Source organism: Amaranthus tricolor, chromosome 9 (genome assembly GCF_026212465.1).
Source record: "Amaranthus tricolor cultivar Red isolate AtriRed21 chromosome 9, ASM2621246v1, whole genome shotgun sequence".
In the NCBI taxonomy this organism is placed as follows: domain Eukaryota; kingdom Viridiplantae; phylum Streptophyta; class Magnoliopsida; order Caryophyllales; family Amaranthaceae; genus Amaranthus; species Amaranthus tricolor.
The window spans coordinates 27,198,518-27,222,290 of record NC_080055.1 but is presented as its reverse complement, the minus strand read 5'-3'; the positions used below and the strand labels follow the sequence as shown (position 1 = coordinate 27,222,290).

Sequence of the window (23,773 nt, the reverse complement as noted above, 5' to 3'; positions counted from 1 at the left end):
TCATTCTCTCCATTCATCCTACCCATATTTCCTCATTATAAACCTATTACATTTTTTACATTGAAATTTTAGGTCTTGAAGAAGCAGAACATGAGCCATTTTTTCTTCGTTTAAATATCTCGATGAATCAAATGAGTTTGATGTCAATTGAGGTAAAAACCTTTCAATGGTAAGCTTCTCTTGGTATGTTGCAAAATGAGGAAATTTGGGTTTTTTAATATTGGTAATTTGCCTGCTTTTTATTTTTTTATTTTTATCTTTGTTGCTACTTTGTTCAACTACGTTTTTGTGCCGAGTATCAGCAATGGAAGAATTCACTGATAGAGAGAACTCATTTTAACAATTTAACAGAATTCACTTCGGTGATTGTATTAATGACTAAATTTGTGATCCTTTCAACCTTGCAGGAAGAAATGGAGGGTAGGCTTACTAATTTAAGCATTCCCAATTCATCTCCTTGTGTTCGTTTTGGTAAATTCTCTTTTTATTAAGTCTCATTTTTAAATTTTCTATTTTCATGCTTGTGATTTTTTGAAGATGCAAACTAATTTTTGATATTAACTCATTTTTAAATTTTTTTTATGTGATTTGAATTTTCTTTCTTGGGTTGATTTGTTCCACTTAAGTTGCATTATTATTATTTTTGACAATAATCCACTACTTTCTTTTAATCTCATTCCTATATTTTAACTCTCTTTTAATTTTATTCCCTCAATTCATTTCATTTATTACCAATTTGTTTAAAATTACCTTCTTTCTCTTTGACGTAAATCCAATGGGACAGATGAGTACCGGTGAACCATTAGTTTAAGCTGATGGTTGAGGTTCTGTCTTTATTTATTACCAATTTGTTAAAAATTACCTTCTTTCTCTTTGAAGTAAATCCAATGGGACATATGAGTACTGGTGAACCATTAGTTTAATCTGATGGTTGAGGTGCAGGATATATTATATGCACTGACTTTTGATACTATGTCAAGGAACCAACTAAACTAAAAGCTTAAATTTATGGTTAAGGTCCCAACATATTATATACACTAAATGAGTCGTTTTTTTTGGTTTAATATAGTCGGTTTGTTTAGAAAACTTTCACTTTTACTCCAGTTGGTGGGTTTCGGTTCTTGGGTGTTAACTGCTTTTGATTTATTAGTACTAGTTTAAATCTTTTCTTAGCGTTTTGATATTAACTTGTATGTTCTAGATTTATAGTCTAACTTGGTTGATAGAGTAGTGTATGATGTATCATATCAAATTCAAAGGATAGAGGAAATATCACAGTTTTGCACATGTATGTCATGCATTAGGTTATAATGAGAAATTAAACCACCGCGCGGTCTGGAAAACTGTTTGATCAAAAGCTACATGCCCACATGGGAACAATCTTATTTAAACACGACCTCAAAGAAAAGCCAAAAGGATCTTGAATAAAAGCCACATGGGAATAATCTTATTAATGTCAAGGAACCAATTCAACCAAAAGCTTAATCTGATGGTTGAGGCCCCATGATATGTTATATACTTTAACATGTCTTTTCACACGAGAGCCCTTTTGGCTAGAAGTGTGAATGCAACACAGGCCCTCCTCATACCTGGCGCTAAACATTCCACTTTAAATGAGGGATGATTGAGATTTGAATTTGTGACCTCTTGTCACACTGGCTTCTGATACCATGTCAATGAACCAATTCAACTTAAGCTGATGATTGAGATCCCAAGATATGTTATATACTCTAACAATTAAAACACGACCTCAAAGAAAAGCCAAAAGGATCTTGAACAAAAGCCATATGGGAACAATCTTATCAAAATAGGCGCCTTCAAAGAAAAAGCCAAAAGGATCATGATGATTGAAAATTGTTTGATCCAAAAAATATTTATATAAACCAAACATTGAATTAAAGAGTATAAGTTGTGAACAACATTCATACTAAACCACCCAAAACTATTTGTAGATCAGAAAGACAGAAATGGAGTTTCTGTTTCATCTGCCCAACTAGCTCTGTGCTGCAACTACAACCGTGCTCGCCTTGTTACTTTTCCTCTATAGCTTGCTACAATGGAAGAAGAACAAGAGTGATTGTAAAGGAAAAAAACCTCCGATGCCGTCAAGTTCGTGGCCTGTTATTGGCTATCTTCATGTACTAGGAGAACTTCCTCACATAGCCTTAGGTAAATTAGCGGATAAATACTGTCCAATCTTCATGATTAAGCTTGGTGTCCGCCAAGCATTAGTTGTAAGCACGGCAGAGATGGCAAAAGAGTGCTTAGGAGGCATCAACGACAGGGTCTTCTTAAACAGGCCTCAGACCGTGTTTGTAGAGAAAATGGCTTACGATTCCGCCATGCTAGGGCTCAGTCAATATGGTCAATACTGGCGTGAGATTCCTAAGCTAATGACCATTGAAATTCTGTCGAATCATTGCATAGAAATGTTTAAAAATGTTAGAATCTCAGAAGTAAGATCAGCAATGAAGATAATTTCAGATGATGAGGTAAATCATGTAATTGATATGAAACAATGGTTTAGTGACATAAGTATGAATTTGATAATTAGGTCAATATCTGGTAAATCGTTAAAGGAATTCTACCAAGGTGAGAAATATTATCAGTACGCAAAAGCATTTAGGGATTTTTTTGAATTAGCTGGTGCATTCGTCCCTGCTGATTCGCCCCTGCTGATTCGCTTCCCTTTTTAAGGTGGTTGGATATTGGAGGGTACGAGAGAAAGATGATGAAGGTTGCTAAAGAGATTGATGATATAGCTCAAGTATGGTTGGCAGAGCACAAAAAAAGAAGAGCCTCAGAAGATAGACAAGAAAAGAAGGATTTTATGGATGTGATGCTTGATATATATGAGACAGGACAGGAAAACCTTCTGAATTTGATGCAGATACAGTCATTAAAGCTACATGTGTGGTAAGCATTTTCAAACTTCCCACCATTTCTAATACATTTACCATCAATAAACAAAGTACAATATAGTTTTGACAAGAACAAGCATATACACATGTTTAGATTAGATAAAGTTGTCACAAATTGAAGAACAATCTATTAAGAGTATAGAATATCATAGAGCCTCAACCATCAGCGTAAACTTTTGGTTGATTTGGTTCCTTGACATGATATCAAAGCCAACGAGACAAGAGGTCACGAGTTTGAATCTGAACCATGCATCCCTCATTGTAAAAGTAGAATATTTAACGTCAGGTATGACAAGGGCTTGTGTTGCATCCACACTTCTCTTGTATGAGGAGGTGTGTTAGATTATATAATATATTATGGGGTCTTTCTCTCTTGAGAAGGGGTGTTAGAATATATAATATATCATGGGACCTCAACCATCAGCTTAAGCTTTTGGTTGAGTTGGTTTTATGACACAATCATGGGCAATGGTAATCGCATACGTTTCTCTTTGGGTGCAAAATATATTCTTGTACTTCATAGGCAATGATTTTAGCTGCAGCAGACACCACAACAGTAACCCTAACATGGGCACTGTCATTATTACTTAACAACAAAGATGTAATCAAGAAGACTCAAGCTGAATTAGATGCTGTGGTGGCTAAAGAAAGGAAGGTGGAGGAATCAGATCTCAAGAATTTAGTCTACTTGCAAGCAGTTCTTAAAGAGACTTTAAGACTCTACCCTGCAGCGCCTCTATCAGTTCCCCGAGAAGCCGTTGCAGACTGCACTGTGAGTGGTTACCATATCCCTGCTGGAACCCAACTCTTTGTTAATCTTTACATAATTCACAGAGATCCAAAAGTGTGGCAAGATCCTTCTGACTTTCGTCCTGAAAGGTTTCTCACAACTAACAAGGACTACGATGTAAGACGGCAAAATTATGAATTTTTGACGTTTGGAAGTGGTAGAAGGATATGTCCTGGTATATCGTATGCACTTCAGGTCATGCAGTTTACAGTAGCTAATTTACTCCATGGATTTGAAGTCTCTGTTCCATCCGGTGAGCTTGTAGACATGAGTGAGGGTTTTGGACTAACCAATCTGAAAACCACACCACTTGAAGTCATCCTAACACATCGCGTTCCTCAAAACATTTATAGTAATTCTACTATGGCTGTCTATTGATCTTCATTTGTGTCCAACCATGTGTGTTTAATGCTAGCCAACTTTCATATGGAAAATTTAATTGCATTGCACTATGTATTATGTTGTTGGCCATTAGATTGAAGTATTTTGGTCACAGGACATGGTTCCTTTTCAATAGAGTGTTCGGTTTATACAAATGGTTTGACCATGCTGAACTGCAATCTTATCCCAAAATGTGTTTTGCTATGTTAATGTAGTTTTTTCTTCAAGAATTGCAGTTTCCTATCTTGATTTCATTTATGATCAATTGCATAGTTGTGCTTCTTGAAGTTTCCCATGTTTCTTAAATAGCTGCTGGTGACAAAATATGCTACATCCTCAAATGGGTCAGATCTCAGATAAAGTACGTAGTCTTAGACTAAATTTTAATTTATTGCGGCATTTTATCAAACAGCTGTCATGCTATCAATGTTTTTGACCTCCAGCAACTTGATCCTTCTTAAGCGGGCCAGGTCAAAAATGAGGGACCTTAGAGGGGCCTTGGCATGTTGCACAAATCTAATCACTAGAATATAATTACTCTCAATATCCCCAGAGTTTGCAACAACACACTATTGCACGATTAAGAAAATGGTGGATATAATTAAAATGTGTGGATATGGTTAAAAGTGAGAAAATGAGAGATGTATAGATAAGAATTGAAAAAAGCTGTGGACTGACATCACTTAAAAATTAAAATGAAATTGTTGCGAAGTAAAAGAGACGGATCAAAATAAAAATGTTGGCTAGCTCATGGGGATAAAGAAAAAACGAGATAAAAATATTTGATCAGTTACATAAGATACTGTTAGAAAATGTAGGCATGAACATGAAAATGCTTCATAATTTTATACTATGTTACAAAATGCTAATGATTCCTAGCAGGTAGTAATTGCTTTCTGCAAAGCCCAGGTTTTGAGTAGGGAAGAGGGGTGAATTACAGCTACCAGCCACTGGTGATAATAGTAATAGAGACATCATTAATGGAAGAAGCCTCAAAGCTCATATGAGAGGCGCTAATCTCAGAACAAATTTCCTGCTTTGTTATAAACGCGGGCTTTCTTGGATCTGGAAGATTTTCTGCATGATCTGTGAGCATGGGTATGACAGCAGATATGCTAGGCCGGTCTTTTGCTGATTCTTGCACGCACAGAAGTCCTACTTTGACACAAGTCAGTATCTGATCTTTGAAGCCTGGTTCATTTATCGTTTTGTCAATTAATAGATCAATATTTCCTTCTTTTAAAACCTTCCAAGCCTGTAAAATATTATTCAGATTAACATTCACATTTGGTTAGCAGAAAATTGAAAATCTGGTTTTGGAGGACTTACATAACCCAGTAGTGTCAAGGACTCCTCTGGATGCCAGAATTCACTGTTTCTAATGCCACTTATGATCTCTAACATCAATACTCCAAAGCTGAACACATCGGTTTTTTCTGAAAACTTCCCTGCCATCGCATACTCGGGAGGCATATATCCACTACCATACAAGTTAGATATGTCCAATACAATAGGTGGTCGCACTATTATAATCATTTGAAAGTAAGGTTTTGAGGTTACTCACTAAGTTCCGACTACCCTTCTTGTGTCAGCGTGATATTCATTTCCTACAAGAATTCTTGCCATGCCAAAGTCTGAAATTTTTGGATTCAGATTTTCATCGAGCAGGATGTTGCTTGTTTTGAGATCTCTGTGAATTATTCTCAACCTGGAGTCCCTATGGAGGTAGAGAAGGCCTCGACATATACCATCGATAATATTGAATCGGTTTGCCCAAGGGAGAATTTCTCGCTTTTGTTCATCTGTATTTAAAAAAGAACAATTCAGGTGTGTTTTATTGACTTTTTAGTAGTACCAACCAAAAACCAGGTTTGTATACTCCCTCCGTCCCACTTATATGTTCAATTGGAACACATGATTGGAACGGAGGTAGTATAAACTTTTAACACTCACCAAAAAGAATCGCATCCAAACTCTTGTTAGGCATGTATTCGTAGACCAACATTTTCTCTTCGTCTTCCACACAACAACCCATAAGTTTGACAAGGTTTCTATGTTGAAGTTTAGATATAACGTTCACCTCATTCACGAACTCTTCAGTGCCTTGATTCGAAGCTTGTGAAAGTCTCTTAACCGCAATATCTTGTCCATTTTCTAATTTCCCCTGCCCAAATAATAAGAGAAAATTTAAGACTGAACCAAATAGCTATCAGATAGACTGTTAAACTGTAAGCCATTACCTTGTAGACTGAACCAAACCCACCCCTTCCTAGTTGATTGCTCTCATGGAAAAAGTTCGTAGCGATCTGCAGTCTTTCGATCTCAAATAGCGGAAGCTCTTCAAACTTTTCTGGAGTAATATCACCTCCAAATATGTCTTTTAATGTCTTCTTCTTGAGTAGCTTTTTTCCTAGTTCAAGTTCAACAAATATCAAATTTTAGATATATAACATATCCTAGAGCCTCAACCATAAGTTTTAACTTTTAGTTGAGTTAGTTTCTTGACATAATATCAGATTCAGTATGACCGGAGTTCACGGGTTCGAATCTCAACCACCACTCATTTGAAGTGGAATATTTAGTGTCAGATATGAGGAGGGCATGTGCAGCATCCACACTTCTAACCCAAAGGGCTCTCGTGTAAGGCGGCGTGTTAGAGTATATAATGACATATTCCGGGGCACCTTGACCATAAGCTTAAGTTTTTGGTTGAGTTGGTTTCTTTCGTCAAATAATAAATTGATAAATTTCACAATAAGGCCCTCATTTATGAACAAGAATGGCTTGACAGCATTTTTAGCATTTCTCACCTCTTTCTTTAGCTATCTTCCAGCACAGATAACATATGGTCAAAAGAACTACGGCTCCTGCTAAACTTATTGTTATTGCCTTGACTATTATTTTTTTCCTGCTTTTATCTGCAAAACTTATATGTGAAATTATGGTAGTACAACAGACCAAAATAACCAAATTCAGACAAGATATGATAAAATGGGGGTTTTAATCACCTAGCTCAGAATGTTGAAGTCGAATATAAAGTTCTACCCCTCCAACAGATAGAGTTAGGGTGTCCACCAAATCCTCGTACCACGACATACAGCCTGCACCCGAATCAAATGCATACGCGATGCAAGAACAGTTCTTTCTACACTGATCTCTACATTGATCTTGATCCAACCCCAATGACCAATGAGCTTTGGCTGGATTTTTAACATTGCTTGACCTGTAAAACTTGTCTGGTATACCACCTCTAACACCGCACTGCAGTGGTTTACTCCTCACACACCCGCTGCTCCAGTTTCCTTTCTTCCAAGCCTCCTCGTTCTTGGGTCGAAACCCCTTCTGACACTCACAAATCACTGGATTACTGGGATTGCAGATACCAAAAACCCCACATTTCCCAAACAGATCACATTCTGTTTCAGGGACTTTCCACTGAGTCACCCATTTTTGTTGGTCATCAAACCATATTTTCCTGAAAAGCATCCCGTCATAACGGAGTTCATAGTTTGACAACAAGGTTGAGTGTGAGTAGGTGTATGTTACAGAAATTGCACTTTTTCTGTCAGTCTGAAGGGAGAATCCAGAATCGGGATTGTCAGAATTATTGTATGGGATCCCGATGCATAGATTTCCGTTCCAAGGACCACTTCTCCATCGAGGGACATCCCCATCTAAAAGTATGAGTTCTGGTAGGGTGTAAGAGTCGAAACCTAAGGTATACCTCCCATAAGCAGGATTCGAAAGGTTCTTCCACGAGATCAGAAGCTTCCTCATATCTTTTGAACCTATGGTAGTTAGAGGCAAACTTGGCACGATTCTATCAGTCGGGTGTTCGGAGCTCTGCCATAATGGTGGACCACTGCCTTGCAGCAAAACAAGATTCCCACTATCGAGCAGTCGAGCAACCATCGAAGCATTACGAGTATTTCCTTGCAAGGAAGTAACAACGGATGACCAGACTGTTTCATTCAGCCCATCAAGTAGTTGAAGATTTCCATCACCGGAGAATTGAACAACTCCAGAAGAATCTTTAAGCGGGTGCATCCGGTTAGCCACCCAGATGACATCAAGAGCAGGTAATTTGTTGTACCAGATGCCTACATATCGATTCGTTGTGTTTGGAGGGCTGAAGAATCCCAGCTTGAAAATGCTGTTGCTGGAAACTATACTATCATTGTATTCGTCTCTAAGAGGGTTTGCTGCTGTTATGTAGTCAATTGAACAAGTAGTATTGATCAAGTAGATACATATCAAGAGAATGAGAAGTATGATTATTATTTGAGGATTCATTATTTTCTTGTACTTTTTATTTTGATAGGCTTAATGTCCCTAAGAAGTCGCAAATTCAGCAATTTATACTACTCTTTCCGTTTCAGTGACAATGTCCTATTTGATTTGGGCACGTTTACCAAGACAATTATACAAAGTTAATATTAATACTTGCGTTGAGACGATTCAAATAAGATTCCACTTGATTATGTTTTAACTTATAAATTAAGAATAATTTATAAATTAAAAGTAAGTTGTGATTAGTGTTAAAAATCAAATAGGACAAAGTTAATAACACAGTATTTTTTGGTTTGAAAGAGCGACTTGAACAAGTAATAAGTCAAGGTCTGTTTGATATTTTGCATGGATTCTAGGTTAACATATTGTTCTAGATGTTTGAAATTGTTGATGTTTCAAGTATTAAGTCGTTATATTTGATTTGGCGATTTTTCTATGTTTGGTTCAAAGGTATATTTTCTAAATCCCTATTACTTGGTCCTTATTTTAATACTTCCTCCTATTTTTTTTATTTGTTCCATTTTCTTATTAGGCAAAGTTACTTTATTTGTTCCATTTTTCTTTTTGACACTGATTTTTTACTTAAATACCCTTAGTTCACAAACAATAACCAAAATACTCCCGCTTACACTACTTACCCAAACTGATTATGTACATAATCAGTGATTAACACCCTTAATAATTCCCTCCCTTTTAAAATCACTCCCCCCATTCTCATCCTTGATTGAAACCTTAATTCTTTCTCTCTCTCTTCATCGTCCCTATATGCCTAATCTTCATCTTATTTGTAACACCCTCGAATTTCCTCCCATCCTTTACGGTTTTGGTTTTGTTAAGGGGTCGAAAATTGAATTTCCGACCCCTTAACAAAACCAAAACCGTAAAGGACGGGAGGAAATTCGGGTGTTACATTATTCCTTCATCTCCATTGTTTGTGTGTCTCAATTCTCCTTCATCTTACTCCTTCTTCACTTTGTGTGTCGATTATCCTTCATCATCTTCTTTCCCCTTTCTCTCTCCTGTCTTTTCTGGTGTTTGATTGTGCTGGCTCATTTGGTTTTTTTTTTTTCAGATCTGGGTTTTTTTTGTTAAACCTCTGCGTTTCGAATACGGAGTCAACAAGTTCTTGTCATTCATGGTTGTCTTCATCCCAAGATAGTGATCTAGTTGGTCCTCCTAATCCTTGGTTTGACTTCTACAATCGAGCTCCTCTATCTCCTACGAGCTCTGTTGAAATCGAACCTAACTGAGGAAGAACTTTAACTTCTGAGGATGAAGAAATTGAGAATTTATTTGATTTACAACTAGATTTGCAAGGTTTTTATATTAAGAACTTGTTCCCTTCCTCAGATGAAGAATATCACTGGATGATGATGGTTTAAAATCTGATTTTAATGTTGGAGGACCATTCTCTCGTATGGATACATCTTTCCTTTTTGACTCATGATGATTTTGTGTATGTGTTTTTGATGGTATGCATGTCTGTGTTGGTGTTCTGATTTTTTGCCCTATGATTTTTTTTGAGGGTAAACATTTGATTATAGCTACAATAAACCCTCAATCAAGAAATTTTGCCACCAATCTAGGGTTTTCAGTTCAAAAGCCACCAAACATCATGTTTAGAAGGCTATATTCTTACCAAATCTAGGAGGCAATTACTATGGTTTATGGGGTATCTGTGATGAAAACATTTTGTTCTCTGAGATGAACTTTTTCAATTTTGTTTTTGAAGCCATCATTAATCTGTTGAAGCTGCCATTTTCATTTAAATTTTTATGGTTAAACAACTTTATGATTTTTTTTTGCTACATCATGTTTACACCTAAACATTTACCTAACATAGTTCACCCAAAAGTGAGTATGAACAAGTAAATCAAAAGTATACTCATATCTGTCATATATACATGATACTTGTACTGCTATTATTGATGTTCATGCTACTGGTGTTGGTTGTTTTGATGTTGATGCGTATGAAATTGTTGTTGGTACCTTTGAAGTTGTTGTTTGTGCTGGTTGTTTTGATGTTGATGCATGTGCTGGTGCTGTTGTTGTTGAAGCTGGTTCTGTTGCTATTGTTTCTGTTGTTGCTGGTGTTTCTGTTGTTGGTGTCTCTATTACTAGTCTTGGAGCATTTGTTAACTATTATTGATGAAAAAATTGCTCGTCTTTAATTCCCAAGTAAAATAAGATGACCTCAAATGTACTTTGATCCACCTTTTTGTCCAAATAACAAAGTGCCTCGTAAATAATTTCCCTTCGTACCCCCAAATAATGTGGAAGTCTCCTTTCCCTTGCAAGCTTTGTTTTGTTCATATGTGGAATGTGATAGTCTATACCACCTAAGTTCTTAATAACCTCAACTTTACATGCTTGTAAAGTGATCCATACAAACTTCAATGCATTTGGTTGTAGACTCTCAAATGCTGCATTCACTGCCTTAACCAACTGTGCATAATTGTATGCTAATTTCTGATGCTGCAATGCTTGTATAGACTTAAAAAATCCTAAGTCTTAACACATTCATATCTGGTGAGTTAGGAGGTTGTTGCACTAAGTGGAAACAAAATCCATCAAGTGTTGCTACCTCTCTAAACACTATGTCATCATGTAAAATGTGTGGCTTAGCATTGTCCTGTTGAATGTATATCGTTTTGCTTAAATGTGTTGGCCATTTACTTCTAGTTGCGGGTAGTATCTTATGCACAATCACATCTCTCGTGTGATTTTTAGTGATTGATTGTATGGGTTTGGTCTCTGGCTCTCCTCTCTTCCTGTTTTTTGAACTCCTTTGTGCTGGCACTTGTGATGTAAAAGGAAAGATTCCTATCTTTCCATAAAAAATCAGCTTGATGGCTTTGTTTCAACAACACACATAAACATGATTTTAGGCACATATCATTTTGATTGGATTTCTCTATGTGGCTCTACCTCTCCAGTGTTTGATGGCTTTGTTTCAAAATCAAAATGTTTATATTTTTCGTAACTAATTAATCAATTTTGAACACTAAATGTATTCCGTGTTTGTATTTTTTTTTTAAATCTGAAATCAATGAAAAATTTAATATCCGCATGCGCATATGGCGAGAGGGTTGTTCCTATTCACCATACTTGTTCTATTTAGTTTTTCACACTTATCGAGGCAATATTTTAACCGTTAATATCTCAAATTATTCTGAATTTAAAAAAATAAAAAGTTGATATTAATAATACAAATTAAGAGTAAAATACAAATTAAAAGTAATAAGCGAATAGTGCGAAAAAGTAAATGGGACAAGTAGAATGAATAGGAGGGAGTACTATTTTTTATATTTTGAATGATAAGTAAGATATCATATCTTAAATGGACTTCTAAGTGATAGCTAGGCATGGCCACGGTCCAGGTTAGGCCGGTTCCACCCGGTTCTTGTTCCATTTGGAACCTGTCGCGAACGGTTTCGGTTCCGGACGGTTCCAAACGGTTCCTTGGCGGTTCATGAGGTGGTTCCGGTGGTTCCAACTCGCGGGACGGGCGGGTCGGACCATTAGTTCCATTTTTATTTTTCCTTTAAATATTTATAATATAAAAATACTATAATATTGCGGACGTACCTTTGATGATTACTTGATTATTAGCGAAATTCATTGCTTGTTAAGTTGTAATCGTTATTAAAATATTAACTAAAAAGAATGAAAAAAATAAATTAATTATAATAAGAGAGACGTGCCGAGATGCTAGCACGCCTAGACGTATCGCGTTTTGGGTTATATACACTAGCATAGTAATCATAAAGTTCTGTTAAAAGTTTTTTACAAGTTCCAACATAATTATATACATCACTAGGCGGACGATCTAATGATTGGTAGTAAAATCCAATTACTTTAGTAAGGACTTCTGTCTTAAAACATGGGTCTAAAATGTTTGCAATTCCATAAATAAAAAGAAAATCGGTAAAATATGTCTTCCACTTATCCATCATATCTGCAAGAATCGACTTTAAATATGGGTTAGTATCATCATGCGAATGTTTAAGAAGATGATAAAAAATATTAATACACTCACTTATTACTAAGTGAACGTTTGGTTCATAAACATATGACAAAATCTTAGTTGCGTGATCATATGCTTCTAATATTTTATGTACACCTATAGCTAGTTCCCATATGTCATCACTTATATAGCTATCTGTACACACACTATAAAGTTGTGTTATAACTAGACGATAAGCAATCGCTTTTCTTAATAAATCGTTGGTTGAGCCCCAACGTGTAGGAGTATCTAATGACCAATACACTTTTTTTAGTTGATACTGGTCACATAATTGCTTATATCGTCTCTTTATCTGTCCAATTCTAAGCCACTTCACTATGTCTTTAATGGGATCTAATAAATCACTTAATTGTTTTATACCTGCTTGGCAAGATAAGTTTACTATATGAGCACAACAACGTACGTGTAATATTCTACCCCCAAGAATAAAACTAAATGCAGGTTCGTTATACAAAAGTTCAATGCATTTAATGTATAGCAGTTGCATTATCGGTAGAATAACAAAATATCTTATCTAATAAGTTCCATTCTTTACATATCTCTACTAATCTGTATTTTATGTTTTCACCCGTATGTCATTTAAGAGTGTTCCTAGGGATTGCTCTATATTGTGGTTGCAAAGTTTTTCTAGTGTAATGCTCGTATGCCCTACTTTCACCATGGTTAAATGGCAATTCATCACAAATTACATATTTAGAAAATTCATCAATCATATCATTACGATTATATTTAAAAGGCATACCTGTGCTGGAAATGTCCCACTATCGGCTTCCACTTGTGGTCCCGCTGCCGCTTGCTGCATGAGTTTCTTTTGTAATTCCATGCTTCTTTGCCAAATGTTTGTTAAAAGATCCCGTACCACCACCTAACACGTATTCAAAAAACGCAATAAATGAATTTTTAATACATTCTTGATTTATAAAATATGAATATCGTGTATGTATTAAAAAGTTAAAAAGTATTTACCTCTGAAGAAATTGTATGAAACAAAGGGATTTACTCCTTGACTTTCACAAATTTGCCTTACTGGTTCATCTTCATCTAAATTTAAATATAAAGACATACTCAAATACCACAATATATAAATAAATAATAATTTTAAATTTAATCAATTTGAAGAATAAAATTATAAAAGTAACCGATAGTTTGGAAATTGACTCGTTTACCACGAACTTGTCTTTATTGTTGTTGTTGTAGTTGTTCTTCATGTGATCTTGTTGATGACTATCGAGATCTATGTATCCCAATAGGGGTCGTTGGTTCCTCTTCTTGTTCTTCTTCTTCATCAATTTGTATTTCTCTTTCCACTTCTTCTGCATAATCGTGTAATTCTTGGTCGTACCCTTCTGGATAATTTGGTTCATAATTATAATTACTAATGCAAGTTGTTGATATCGACGGAGTTGAAGTGACCTTTCTTTTGGAGCTAGAACCTCCCAATGATTTTGCCACTTTAGTAACTTTTTAGAGGCTTTTTTCAAAAAAGAAGACATGATAATATTGAAATAATAATAGAATTAAGAAATAAATAAATAATTAATAGACTAATTATGTAATTAACTAAATTAAGAAATAATTAAAAGACTAATTATGTAATTAAGAGAATAATTGCGTAATTAAGTAGATAGAGTAAGTAATGAGAGTAGGAGAAGAGATGAGTTGTAAATAAAAATGATTAAAAGTGATATATATTTATAGTAAAAATCACAACGGCTAGTTAACGACTCTTTTTCGAACGGTTCCAAAGAACCTGTGGGCCGGTTCACCCAGACCGGTTCCGGTTCTGACCCGCGGTTCTTAGGTCCGGTTCAAGTAGTTTTTTTCCGGCGGTTTCACGGTTCCGCGGTTCGGAACCTGTCGCGAACGGTTCCTGTTCCGGGACGGTTTCAAGCGGTTCGGGATCGGTTCGGTTCCAGGTAACCCGCTCCGTGGCCATCACTAGTGATAGCAATAAAACAAATTAAAAGTATTATTCGTAAAAGATCGAAAATTTCACAACAGGGATGATAAAACAGTGACAAAGCCTTAATCTCACATTAAAAAGAGCATGTAGCAAAATGAGCGGGATGGAGTAGTCTAGCATACACGACGCCACACCATGTGCGAGGCTTGATTCAGAAGACCTAGATAAAGACTACAAATCGCTCACTTAGTTATCCAAAATTAAAGTTTGATTCTTGTAGACACATTAAACACCATCAAGTACATATAATACAGCAACTTCCAGAGAATAAGGAATTGCAAAGCAGTTTCTCTGGGAGCTCAGGGTGATACTGGGGCATTTTATCAAATAGTATCTATGTTAACCATATTTAGACCTTAATGTGTGAATTCTATGCATGTATTTAATCGGTTCCCTATTTTATATGTTTTATGGCTTGTTTTGTGATTACAAATTCATTTTCCACTCAATTTTATATGTTTTGTAGGAACATTGGTGTATTTTGCTAATGTCTTGCAGTCTATTTTTTAGCCTACTTTATTCAGGAGTGCACGTCTGTTTGTGCAAGCTTGTGATGCCAGACAACATTCCGAAGCGTTAGTGATGTGAATGCTTCAAAAATTATCTTTTCAAAATTTGGGGTTCTAAGGACATTCATTAGTAATAGTAGGCTTCAGTTTCACAAGAGGTCATTGGAAGCTCTTCCGAAGAACAATATTGACAAATATGCTCAGTTAAATGGGACACTTAAGCTTACGGGGAAGTATGTTTTTGTTTTTACTTTCTTTCTTATAAATATTATTTCTTTATTTATTTCTTGGTGTTAGTAAATCCTTTTATGCTGTGTTTGAAAATTGTAATTTAATTTGAAAATATAAATTTAACTCAAATCTAGTATTTAGCAAAGAAAAAAATTCAAAATTAGAATTGGAATTAAATTAAATCTAACATTTAAATCAAACCTTATGATCTTCAAATTCTTTTCATTAATAATTCTATAATTGAAATCTGCAATTACATATGATTATGATATATTTGTTTTCAAAGGCAGTCAAAGTATTTCATGAATTAAAACAGCAGTCATTTTTGTCCCGTTTTCAAGCCTCACTCATCAGTCATCAACATTACTACATGGTAATAAATGAAGAAATGAATTGTGCGAGGGAATACATACTGCCCTAATCCCTCTGCCTCTGTAAAGTTTGCGCAATTCGCCACATTCATCATTCTCCATGGCAATAAAGAGAAAGGAAGCAAGTACATCGGGTAGCACTACTAGAATGTCAAATTCTGCTGGTACCTTTTCCGGTGTAATTGCGGCCGGGGATACCGACTACCTGGATGTGAAATTTGTCAGTCAAGAGCAGTTTGAACGATTCCGAACTTTAAAGGTGCGTCCAATAGTCCCTTCACGTTTTTTTGCCATGATACTTTGAGAACCCTTTTTGAACATTTGAATTTTGAGAAGTTATTTGACATGTATCATAAGACTTTTCATCGCTTAATCTTAGAGAATTTTTGAGTTCTCTGGCACCCTGTAACAATCTTCGTGGTATGATCGGATTATGAATAAAAATTGTTCCCTCACCCTAGCTCAATTGGGGGAAGTTTTTGGCTTTCCCAGTACTGGTGAGATTCGACTTCCAGAAAATCAAGGATGAGTGTATTGTGGACTGACATTATTCATGTCCAACATCCTGTTTTGAGACTTTATCTGAAATTTTGGCTTCCTCACTCTTTGCCCGTCCTGGGGGTCACACTTATTGCAATGATGAATAAAATACTATGATGATCGTAAAGCATGATCATTGACTAGCAAGATAGTAGTAACATTATTAAGATCATTTCCGAGCAAGATTGTTGTCATCATTGACGAGCAAGATCAGCATAACTGATGAGCGTTTAGGCTGTAAAAATAGTCCTTAAAATCTATCAACGGGGGATGACAGTCATCTTCAATTTTTAATATATGTTTTAGGCATTTTTTAATGATGTAGAACCCCACAATTTGTAGGGTGGGTAAGCACAGGCGCGTGAGGAAACACTAGTTTCATGAACCATGTAAGGCTAAGGTTTGTACAAACTCATAAAATACATTCAAGACAGGAAGTGCGATTTCTTGAAGAAAGAAATTACATTAGCATAGCAAAACACTGTCTGGCTACATGGATTGCAGTTCAGCATGCTCAAACCATCTGTATAAACTGAATTATCTCTTTTTCCTTTTAGGAAGGCAACTATGACCCTACTAGGAAAATATTGTGTAAATATTTTCCTAATAGTCCCTATGACCAAGTAGTTCATTTTAATGTCAAACATAAAAGCATTGTGAAAACCATAAGTGATAAGTCCCATATGAAAGTTTGTAGGCATCAGATATTGGACACACCTGAAAATCAATTGAAAGCCATGGTCGAATTATTGTAAATGTTTTGAGGAAGGCGATGTGTAAGGATGACTTCAAGTGGTGTGATTTTCAGATTGGTTAGTCCAAAACCCTCACTCATGTCTACAAGTTCACCTGATGGAGTTGAGACCTCAAATCCATGGAGTAAATTAGCTAGTGTAAACTGCATGACCCGATGTGCAAGCGATATACCAGGACAAATCCTCCTACCACTTCCAAAAGGCATAAATTCAAAAGTTTGCCCTCTCTCATCGTAATCTTTACTAGTTATAAGAAACCTTTCTGGACGGAACTCAGAAGGATCTTGCCACACTTTTGGATCTCTGTGAATTTTGTAAAGATTAACAAAGAGTTCAGTGCCAGCTGGGATATGGTAACCACTCACAGTGCAGTCTGCAATGGCTTCTCGGGGGACTGATAGAGGCGCTGCAGGGTAGAGTCTTAAAGTCTCTTTAAGAACTGCTTGCAAGTAGACTAAATTCTTGAGATCTGATTCCTCCACCTGTCGTTCTTTACCGACCATAGCATCTAGTTCAGCTTGAGTCTTCTTCAACACATCTTTGTTGTTTAGTAGCAATGATAGTGCCCATGTTAGGGTTACTGCTGTGGTGTCTGCTCCCGCTAAAATCAATGCCTATGAAGTCGAAGAATATTTTTCGACCGAAAGAAAAACGTATGAGATTATATCAAATCATAATGGAATTCGTTTCAGAGGGCCAGCCAGTAATATAAATTGTTGATGACTATATCTGATGTTAAGAAGTTGCTTCTTGATTTGTTTATCATCTTTATCCTCAAACTTATAGCATTGAAGTTATTTAAGATTATGACTACTCAGTTTGTTATAGATCTTAAGTTAGTTCTGCATGATAGTACATTTTCAACAGCTTTTCCAATTTGTGACACCATTATTTGATCTAAACATGTGTATATACTTATTTTTGTCCAAACATAGGTTATCGAAGAAAGTTTTGTACTTTATTTATTGAAGAAAATGAAAATGTGAAAACGCTTACCATACATGTAGCTTTGATGACTGTATCTGCATCAAAATTTGAAGGATTTTTCTGTTCTGTCTCATATATACCAAGCATTACTTCCATAAAATCATACCTTGTTCGAGTCTCTTTGCATACTTTTCTCTTTTTGTGTTCAGCCAACCACTCTTCGGCTATATGATCGATCTTTTCAGCAACCTTCTTCATCTTTCTCTCGTATCCTCCAATATCTAACCACCTTAAAAAAGGAAGCGAATCGGCAGGGATGAAAGCTCCTGCTAATTCAACTAAATCCCTGAATGTGTTTGCACACTGATCATATTGCTCACCTTGGTAGAATTCCTTTAATGGCTTTCCAGATATTAACCTTACTATAGTATTCATGCTTATATCCTTAAACCATTGTTTCATGTCTATAAATTCAGAGCCACGAGCCGAAATTATCTTCATTGCTGATCTTATTTCTGAGATTCTAACACTTTTGAACATTTCTGTCTGATGATTGGACAGGAGTTCAATGGTGGCTAGTTTCCGAATCTCACGCCAGTATTGGCCATATTGGCTGAATCCAAAGTTGGCAGAGTTGTAACCCATTCTCTCTACAAAAATTGTCTGGGGCCTGTTTAAGAATACCTTGTCGTTGATGCCTCCTAAGCACTCTTTTGCCATCTCTGCCGTGCTTACAACTAAGGCTTGGCGGACACCAAGCTTAATCATGAAGATTGGACCATATTTATCCGCTAATTTACCTAAGGCTATGTGAGGAAGCTCTCCTAGTAGATGAAGATGGCCAATAACAGGCCATGAACCTGATGGCATGGGAGGTTTTCCTTTACCATTACACTTCTTCCATTGTAGCAGGCAGCAAAGAAATAATAACAAGGCGAGCACAGTTGTAGTTGCAGCAGAGAGCTGATTGGGTATGTGAAATATAAACTCCATTTGTTATCTACAAGATTACAACTCTTTTTGGGTGTTATAGTAAGAATACAGTTTCAAATTATGCTCTCTAAGTCTCTTTCAATGATTTGATATTTTTGCTTTTTGTGATGACACATTTTTCAAACGTTGTGATCCTTTTAAATCTTTTTTGTTTGAAGGATATTATGAAGAATTGTTGGCTTGTGGCAATGAGATGTTTTGTTGGCTTGTCAAATCGGTCGATTTGATTTCGGATCAATCCGGTTAACCAAATATTTCATTGATTAATTATTATTTTATTTTTATAGCTATAAAAGAGCTTAAATAATAGCATTTACTTTTTTTCATTAAAGTTCTAAGATTAGTTTTTCTTATTATATTAGCTCAAAAATAGTTTTTAAAGTCAAAGTTGTGGAATATTGACTCATAATAAACACTAAAAAATAGTATGTGATGTCGAACTCAAAAACTAATTTTTTGGAAAACATGTCGGGTTGGTCAGGGCTTGATTGAATGAGATTCGATTGAGTTTTCAGGTGTTGTCAAAGTTTGACAGCTGTCCGAATATTTTGCTTCTCAGTTCACAGTAAGCACTCAGCCACTCATATATGTTGGAGTATGCTCCAAAATTAGTTTTTTCTTTTTTTTTTTCTTTTTTTTTTTGATTCCTAATTTAAGTTAGTAGTGGTCATTTATTGTTTTTATTTCATATAAGTTAGTTTTATTAATTAATTGTTTAGTAGTATTAGTAGATTAGTGGTTACTATCATGATGAATCCCATGTTTATGTTAGTGATTGCATAATCTTAAGAAGCAACAGTTAATTTGCATATCTATTTAAAGGATGTATCTTGTCTTTCTTAAAGTACAGTTGCAATGCATTAGTTTTTATTTCTTCGAGTAACTTATCTCTTCTGTTCAACTTTTTAATTTTTTATTTTACTCTCTAACTTCTACAATATATTCCTATCAATTATCACATGGTTCTCAAATTCTATTCTCTTATAATGCTGCATGTTTTCTTTGTTCTAGACTCAAAAGTCAAGGCGTATGGTGGATTGACCTCTCATTGCAGCCTGATGCATGAGTAACTTGGAGACATTCAAATGTATAGCAGTGCAAAAACAGCTGTAAGTCTGTAATGTTTCAGTATTTTTGCAATGTGATGCATTTTGCTTAAACTTAGACTAGTTGATTTTATCTTAGATGTAATGTCATCTTTACATTCTTTATACTTTTGAGTTTTATTGTCAAACGTACTGTCGATCAGGACAGCGGACATATCAGAGTCGAAGCAGGCAACTTTTGAACGGGCCAGATTGAATCGGGTTAGCAAGGGTCCTTACATATTTGTTTAGATCAACAACTCCTTTATCCAGCCCAATAATCCATTTTATTTATTAATTTTGTTGGATATCTCCACTATATGTTTATAGATCGACCATAAGACCATAAAATTGGTCCTTTAATAAATTTTACGGGTTCTTAGAGGGGCTTAAGTTCCGTTGCACAACTCTAATCATGACATGAATATAGTATTCCAGGATAAAGATATTTGATCAGTTACATATGATATTACTTGGAAGTTTGAGCTGAAAGGAATAACAGAATTTTCAGTAAGCAGATAAGGCGCCTTAAGGACAAATGAAAAAAGTTCCCAATTTTATGGATGTCTTCCATACTTCCCTTTTATAATTTACATTATGCTCACTAGAAACCTAGTGGTTGCTTACAGCTACCGCCCACTGCTAATAATAGTAATAGAAACATCATTAATGGACGAAGCCTCATAGCTCTTAAGAGAGGAGTTAATCTCAGAATAATCATCCTGCCTTGTTATAAAAGCGGGCTTTCTAGGATCTGGAAGATTTTCTGCATGATTTGTGAGCATGGGGATGACAGCAGAGATGTTAGGCCTGTCTTTTGCCAATTCCTGAACACACAGAAGTCCTACTTTAACACAAGTCAGTATTTGGTCTTTGAAGCGAGGTTCATTTATCATTTTGTCGATTAACGGATCAATATTTCCTTCTTTCCAAAGTTTCCAAGCCTGCACAACAATAGTCAGATAAACATTCAATAAGGTCAGCAGAAAATTGAAAATTTGGTTTACTTTGCTTGGAATCAAGGAGTATTAAATTTATGATCCTTGTTTAGGAAGACTTACATATCCGAGGAGTGTCAAGGACTCATCAGGATGCCAGAAATGATTGCTTTTAATGCCACTGATGATCTCTAACAGTATCACTCCAAAGCTGAACACATCAGTTTTTTCGGAAAACTTCCCTTCCATCGCGTACTCAGGAGGCATATATCCACTGCCATACAAGTAAAAATAAACGAATCATTCCAACCTTTTTGATATAATCAATAACGTGATTGCATTGTAATGATCACTTCGAGCAAGGTTATAAAATACTTACTAGGTTCCGACTACCCTTCTTGTGTCAGCTTGATCTACATTTCCTACAAAAATTCTTGCCATGCCAAAGTCTGAAATTTTTGGATTTAGATTTTCATCGAGTAGGATGTTGCTTGTTTTGAGATCTCTGTGAATTATTCTCAACCTAGAGTCTCTATGGAGGTAGAGAAGGCCTCGACATATACCATCGATAATGTTGAATCGGTTTTCCCAAGGGAGATTTTCTTGCTTTTGTTCATCTGTATTTAAAAATGAACAATTCATGTGTGTTTTATTATTGACTTTTTAGTAGTACAAACCAAAAATCAGTATACTCCCTCTATCCTAATTATGTGTTTGGATGTTGGCTTTTGCATTGTTTGGTCAAACAACAAAAAAAAGTGTTTGGTAAATGGCTTTTAAACCAGCTGAAAAGCAGCTTTTAAGCCAAAATAATAAAGTTACTCCAATTAGCTTTTTTGTGTTGACTTTTGGCTTGTAGATTCACTTTTTTTCTAATAAACAACCAACAATCAATACCTAAATTAACTAAACATCTCCATAAACAGTTGGCTTTTTCAGCTAGCGTAAAAGTCAATAAAAATAGCTAACATTTCCAGGTGGTCAAACAAGCCAACTAAAAATCCCAACAACCAACAGTCAATTGCCAAACACCCCTTATATGTTCCACTTGTTTACTCATGATTTTATTATTTTAATCAAACTGAAACACATAATCGGAATGGAGGTAGTATAAACTTTTAACACTCACCAAACAGAATCGCATCCAAACTCTTGTTAGGCATGTATTCATAGACCAACATTTTCTCTTCACCTTCCACACAACAACCCATAAGTTTTACTAGGTTTCTATGTTGAAGTTTAGATATAACGTTCACCTCATTCACGAACTCTTCAGTTCCCTGGCCTGAAGCTCGTGATAGCCTCTTAACAGCAATGTCTTGTCCATCTTCTAATGTTCCCTGCCCAAACAATAAAAGAAAAGTAAAGAAATTATTCCTTTATCAGCAACTCTTTTCTTATATGCATTAAAATGTGAACCAGGACCTTGTAGACTGAACCAAAACCACCTTGTCCAAGCTGATTGCTCTCATGGAAATAGTTAGTTGCAATCTGCAGTCTTTTGATATCAAATAGAGGAAGCTCTTCTAACTTATCTGGACTAATATTGCCTCCAAATATGTCTTTTAATGTCTTCTTCTTGAGTTGTTTTTTTCCTATTCAAGTTCAAAAAATATTAAATAATTATTAGGTAACTTTCACAATAAGGCCTTATTTACAACACTTTTAGCCATTCTCACCTCTTTCTTTAGCTTTCCTCCACAAAAGACAATATATGGTCAAAAAAAATATGACTCCTGCTAAACTTATCGTTACTGCCTTAACTATTACTTTTTTCTTGCTTTCAGCTGCAAAACATGTGTGAAATCATCTTAGTACAACAGTAGCTGCTAAAATATATAATAAATTTTGGAAATTGGAATTTAGATAACGAGTGTGTTTGGTAAATGACTGTTTAATTAGCTTTTTTGTTGGCCTTTTAATTTCCACTTTTTGCCAGTCAAACCGGCCAATTGCTACAACTAACAGCTGTAGCCAACAATCATTTGTCAAGCACACCCAATACGTGATGCAAAAGGGAGTTTAAATCACCTAGCTCAGAATGCTCTAGTCGAAGATAAAGATCTACCCCTCCAACTGATAGAGTTTGGGTGTCCACCAAATCCCCAGACCATGACATACAGCCTGCACCCGAATCAAAAGCATAGGCAATGCAGAAGCAGTTGTTTGTACACTGCTCTCTACATTGATCTTGATCCAACCCCAATGACCAATGAGCTTTGGCTGGATTTTTAACATTGCTTGACCTGTAAAACTTGTCTGGTATACCACCTCTAACACCGCACTGCAGTGGTTTACTCCTCACGCACCCACTACTCCAGTTTCCTTTCTTCCAAGCCTCCTCGTTCTTGGGTTGAAACCCCTTCTGACACTGACAAATCACTGGATTTCTAGGATTGCAGACACCAAAGGCCCCACATTTACCATACAGATCACAATCTGTTTGGGGGACTTTCCATTCTGTCTTCCATTTCTGTTGTTCATCAACCCATAATTTCCTGATAAATGTTCCATCATAACCAAGCTCATAGTTTGTCAACAAGGTTGTGTCAGTGTATGTGTATGTTACAGTAATAACACCTTGCCTGTCAGTCTGAAGGTTAAACCCAGAATTGGTATTATCAGTATTATTATATGGGATTCCGATGAATAGATTTCCATTCCAAGGACCACTTCTCCATAGCGGGATATCCCCATCAGAAATTATGATTTCTGGTAAGGTATAAGAATCCAAACCTACAGAATATCTTCCATAAGCAGGATCTGAAAGGCTCTTCCATGCAATCATAAGTTTTTTGATATCATTCGATCCTTTGGTACTTACAGTCATACTTGGCATGATCCTATCAGTCGGGTGATCAAAGCTCTGCCATAGTGGTGCATCGTTATCCGCAGAACTTGATGCAGGGAGCAAAGCAAGACTACCACTTTCAAGCAGACGAGCAACCATTGAAGCATTATTTCCTTGCAAGGAAGTAACATTTGATGACCAAAGTACTTTATTCAACCCATTTATTAGTTGTAGATTTCCATCTTTGGAGATTTGAACAAC

General features: G+C 35.8%; 2 protein-coding genes and 1 pseudogene across 2 annotated transcripts; 1 reads left to right on the top strand and 2 right to left on the bottom strand.

Moving 5' to 3' along the window:
• Positions 1 to 492: 492 nt before the first annotated feature.
• Positions 493 to 8,539, top strand: LOC130824189 (cytochrome P450 CYP82D47-like; annotated as a pseudogene).
• Positions 5,018 to 22,888, bottom strand: LOC130823440 (uncharacterized). The gene is made up of 20 exons (XM_057688060.1): positions 22,753 to 22,888; positions 22,401 to 22,508; positions 22,147 to 22,316; positions 21,851 to 22,061; positions 21,101 to 21,338; positions 20,845 to 20,995; positions 20,417 to 20,727; positions 20,257 to 20,269; positions 17,775 to 18,668; positions 16,873 to 17,392; positions 16,488 to 16,636; positions 15,526 to 15,684; positions 10,587 to 10,857; positions 7,101 to 8,297; positions 6,903 to 7,010; positions 6,333 to 6,502; positions 6,046 to 6,256; positions 5,657 to 5,894; positions 5,422 to 5,572; positions 5,018 to 5,347 (listed from the first exon to the last, which is right to left on the bottom strand). Exons 1-20 carry the CDS (start codon positions 22,838 to 22,840, stop codon positions 5,033 to 5,035), a joined length of 5,673 nt encoding a protein of 1,890 aa, XP_057544043.1. The 5' UTR covers positions 22,841 to 22,888; the 3' UTR covers positions 5,018 to 5,032.
• LOC130824190 (cytochrome P450 CYP82D47-like) lies at positions 16,386 to 18,836 on the bottom strand. The gene is made up of 2 exons (XM_057689087.1): positions 17,775 to 18,836; positions 16,386 to 17,392 (listed from the first exon to the last, which is right to left on the bottom strand). Exons 1-2 carry the CDS (start codon positions 18,696 to 18,698, stop codon positions 16,748 to 16,750), a joined length of 1,569 nt encoding a protein of 522 aa, XP_057545070.1. The 5' UTR covers positions 18,699 to 18,836; the 3' UTR covers positions 16,386 to 16,747.
• Positions 22,889 to 23,773: the final 885 nt, after the last annotated feature.